At 43.0% G+C, this 4,684-nt stretch overlaps 1 protein-coding gene across 1 annotated transcript in view; it reads left to right on the plus strand.

Moving 5' to 3' along the window:
* The window catches only part of PIK3R3 (phosphoinositide-3-kinase, regulatory subunit 3 (gamma)), a 26,088-nt gene that overhangs the window by 11,248 nt on the left and 10,156 nt on the right, over window positions 1–4,684 (plus strand). Inside the window, exon 2 of the mRNA XM_010146103.1 lies at window positions 3,908–4,019. Coding sequence (XP_010144405.1) covers window positions 3,908–4,019 — 112 coding nt within the window. The remainder of the gene's footprint in view (window positions 1–3,907; window positions 4,020–4,684) is intronic.

Genomic DNA, 4,684 nt, shown 5'->3' on the forward strand with positions numbered 1-4,684 from the left:
GATTGCGGCCCCGGCCGCATTGGCTGCCGCTGCCTCCGCTCCATCACCAGCTCCCTTTTATTTCCCCACTTCTAAGTGACACTGATCGGGGATTGGGATTTAGCTCAAGCTCGGCTACTTGGGGAGGCTAGAAAGAGGGGAATGGAGCTGCTAAAGAAAGAAAAACCAGAGATCCTCACTGGTGTGTGAGGGAGAGCCAGTCTGCTGTCACCACGGTGTGCCAGGCAGTCCCTGAGGGCTGAACCTGAGCTTGGGAATGGAAGAGTCCATCTGAGCTGTTGCCTTTTGGCTTTGGAAAGATTTGTGCCATAAAGCTGTCCTAGAGACCTGGTAGGAAGAGGATGCTTGAGTATCTGGTGCCAACAGCAAGCTCTTTATTAGAACAGATAGGTCCGTTGTGCTGTTAATCACTGGTGATCAATGTTCTGTCTCTCCCTGGAGAAGGAAGGCAAGAAACCATCAGGATCATTCACTCTAATCAGAGCTTGTTTTGAGATAAAGTAAGATTATGCCTGTGGCTAGATCAGAATTGGACCTAGTGACGTGGAAAGAAACATGGGGCTGCCCTTGAAAGCATTTTTCTTGACTTCAAGGCAGCCTTATTCTACTTTACTGTAGGGTTTTAGCTCTCCAATGTATTTGTCAAGGTATATAAACTGGGTTTTTAAAAATTTTAGTCAAAATCTGTAGACCCTTTAAGGCTCTCTGCAGCTTCTTATTAAAATATCACGGGATTTCTCCTAGCTGGATGGTTAGTACTGTCCAGGTACTAGTAAAAACTGTCTTCAGCTGCCTCTTGCAGCAGCCCAGTGTTACGAGAGCAGCGGTAGGGTGGATGCTGCTCTGATGCGGCAGACTTGTTACACCATTACAAAATGCTCCCCTTGTGTCATCGCAGGTTCTGGGCTCTGGGGTTGAAGCTACCTTTGTCCTTCGTTCTCCATTTGTACAGTCCACAGTCATACTGGGCTGAGGAGGCAGCCCAGAAACACTGAAATGGGTAGGCATGTTTGTTGGGTAAAGCGATAGCAAGGGTCTGGTTCTGCATCCAGTACAGGGGAAAATCCATTATGACTCAGAGCTCAAAGTATTGAAAGTAAAGAATTAGATCCATAGCTCTGTGGAAACAGGATCCACCTTTGCAAATACTTTGTATTTTTAAAATGTGCAAGCTATTAAAAAGCATTTTTCAAAAGTGTATTGTGAGAAGAACTGGCTTCCATGAGTCAGGTTTTACAGGAACCGGTCCAAGCCTTATTCTTCTCCCTGAAAGAATTTCCTTCCAGTTTTCTCAGGCAGAATGAAGTCCTGCAGACAACCCCTTGATAGTGAGAACTGATACCTCCCTATTCAGGGGAAGAAGGAAAAAAAACCACCTGTAGTAAGGACACTTGGTGTAATGTCTAGTGCTCTGTGTCCATATGCCAAACTGCCGTTCCTTACCTTTCTGGTCTTCGTTAGATTGCTGTTCTGTGTCCAGTATCTTGGAGTGAGTCCTAACAAAGCTGCTGAATAGTTCCACAGTATATAAAGGAGCAAGGCTTAATCTTACAAGGAGGGCTAGAGAAGTATTCAAGTACCCTAGAGAATACTTGAAAGCCTCTTCTGGAAAGCCCCTATTAACAGTGTAAAACAGGATTTTACACTGCAAAATACCTTGAAGTTTTTAATATGTACAGGCCTTAACTTGCAAGACCCAGTGAAATAATTGCTGATGGTGGTATAGTTTTCTAAGAATTCTCCATGCTCTTTTATGTTTTTACATGAATCTCCATGCACTTGTTGATGACTCAGTTTACAAAAGATCCTGGAATAGACCAAAACATCTACAGGTTTTCTAAACTCTAATTTACTGCTATGTGCAAACACTGAGATTCAAATCCACCACATCGGTCCTGCTTCGAGTACATAGGGTAGCACAGCCCAGATGTGAGGTGGGAAGGAGAGAGGACCTTTTTTGAATTCAGGAACCTTGAATGGGGGAGGTGAATAGCAGTAGGGCACAGTCAGTACAGTTGACTCTACAGGCTTAGCCTGGAAACATGCTCCTCTGACCCCACAAAAGAAGGATGGGGCTGAGAGCTTCAAGCAACGCAGGGTTAGAACTGTGCCTCACTCTCAGTGGTGCTCTGTACAAATGCTTAGGTGCTATACAAACAACTGGAGCAGTTGAGCTAGGAATAACCAAAGCCTCCTAACCAGGAAGCTACTCTACCAAATCCAAAGGTTTTTTACCTTCCTTTTATAACAAGACCTGTTATTGCCCCACTAGATATGTGCACACCTGGAAGTTCCCAGCTCACCCCATAAAAAGAACCTGTTATGCTACAGTTTAATGCTCAGTCCCACAGAATGAATGCTGCTATCTGAATCAGGTGTTTGGTCAGCAACCCCAGGGTGCAAACGTCTGGGTCAAGGTTCAGATTTAGTTTAGATTGGCTCGATTAAAGCATCTACTGGTTTGTCTGAGAACAGTGAAGTTACTGTGTCAGATATTCAACATGAAATGGTATTTGGAACTGCAGTTGGAACACTGTTTTCTCTTCTTTCATGTGGGAGGTGTGGCTCGGAGGTAAGCAGATGGATGGTGCCAAGTAGCACACCTCTCAGCGTTAAGCCATTCAGCACTGGAGCTACAGATCAGAATCTTTCTGCTCCCTTTATTTGTATTTCTGCTTGTACGCTGCGATCGTGTGCATCTGAAAGATGGCTGTTGTCAGCGTGTCAGGCCTGCTCGCTGATGCTTGTGTAATCTGATGGTTAGGGCACAGGGCTGGAAGCACAGATGTTCAGGGTCTTACTTAAAAATGTGCTAGTAGCAAATCAATGTGTGTAGCAGCTTTTCTACTGTGAATTCAAATGGGACCTGTCCCTATAAAACACCCTGTCTCATGAAATGCCTGAAAAATGCTCAGTTTCAGCGGTAGTGTTCTTCATGAAGCGTTCAGCCTCTGCAAAGCAGGGGAGAGCTCTCAAGTCATCTTTCTTGAAGCAAATAGTGTAATGCATTTCTGCTGACAGACAAGTCTCTACCAATACATGAGCATGCCTGTGGCTGCTGAATTACTCCTGATATAGGGCTCACATTCAAGACCATGATAAAGTTGTTTGAGCAAAAATTGACCAAACAGAGCTTCAGTGCATTGTACGCCCTTGCATTGTGTAACCTGTTCTGAGAACAGAAGGAAAAGCCTGTTTGCCTTGAATTTGGATTAGAGGAATTCAGGGCAGGTGTGTCCTAGGCCTGCAGATGTGCAGTTCTGTCTTTTGGGGTTTAAGGCATCTCCTTTCCCATGGTAAACGCTTCAGCTATTCCCTTCCTTTATCATCTCATGCCCTGTAGTATTCAGAGTCAAAGGTTTTCTCGCTAAGAGGAGCCTAAATGACAAATCTAGCAGGAGACATGAACCTTGGGTCTGTGATGGATATAGCACTGCCCATCCAGCATTTCTCTCACTAGCAATGTTTTTCCCCCAAAGACTCCACCCATTTGCTCTTATGGGTTAACATAAGGACTGGTGACACCTGAGCTTAGTGGTACACAGTGCTCTCCAGGCTGTGGCTTTCAAACACAATTCACCTTTGTGAGTTGTTTGGAGTGTTTTGCAGTGATTGCCCTTGTAGTCATGCCTGGGCCACTCTTCCTTTTAACAAAAACTCATGTTTCCTCATACTCCTGCTTTTTCCCTTCCCTCAAGCATGTGGTTGGTTTGAGTCTGGGAAATCTGGAATCACAGTGCAGCTGTTTCCTTCAAAATTCTTTAAAAATTACGAATTCCATTTACTTTGAGAGCTTGAAATCCAAGTTCAAGATGCACATTTTCACTCACTTTTTCACTGTCGTATTTCGTTAACAGTTTGATGATGTTTTCCCCTGTTTACCTTTCTTTAATCTGTTCTTTTTCAGCTCTTCCTCCAAAGCCCCCCAAACCAATGACTCCAGTCAATACAAATGGAATAAAGGACAATTCCAGTTTTTCTCTGCAGGAAGCAGAGTGGTACTGGGGGGACATCTCAAGGTAAGCTGTATTACTAAAATACATTCATTAAAATGTTAATATATGTTGTTATAAACAGAATAAGCCTGTTAGAATTCAAGAGAAAATGAACATGCTATTTCAGGCAGCAATTTACAGAAGGGAAATGCTTCAGGACTGTACTTGGCAAAGCACCTAAATGAAAGTCTTTGGATTCAGGAGTTGTGTTCGAGTTGTTAGTGTTCTGGTGCAAGTATTGCCAGCCTTGGTGACAGTTATTTTTGGTTTCTAAATTTGTCCATATACACACAGTCTTTAAAAAGAGACAATTATTTTGTTCAAAAGAAAAGTGCTTCTGAATGTGCTGGCTAATAAGCTTTTGTAAGCATACAATGCTGGGATGCATGCAGATCAGCAAATGTCAGCAGGAGGCTCAGAATAAAAGGAGTTGCATTCTTTTGGTTTCTTTAACATTTCGTTGAAATTGCATCTGTATTAATTTCTATTAGATGATGACAGAAAAATAGCTCTTACGCTAACCATCACCTGCTATACTGAGTAGATGATACAGACACATCCCAAATAAATTATAAGTTTTACCTCTTAAGGAAACCCTTGAAAAAATTAGATGGCTTGTGTTAGGTTCAGAAATTGAAGTGCCGGTTTTTATATGCTTAATTGCAGAAAAGAACTGAAGTGTCCAGTCA

This window comes from Buceros rhinoceros, unplaced genomic scaffold (assembly GCF_000710305.1).
Source record: "Buceros rhinoceros silvestris isolate BGI_N320 unplaced genomic scaffold, ASM71030v1 scaffold7322, whole genome shotgun sequence".
Lineage (NCBI taxonomy): Eukaryota > Metazoa > Chordata > Aves > Bucerotiformes > Bucerotidae > Buceros > Buceros rhinoceros.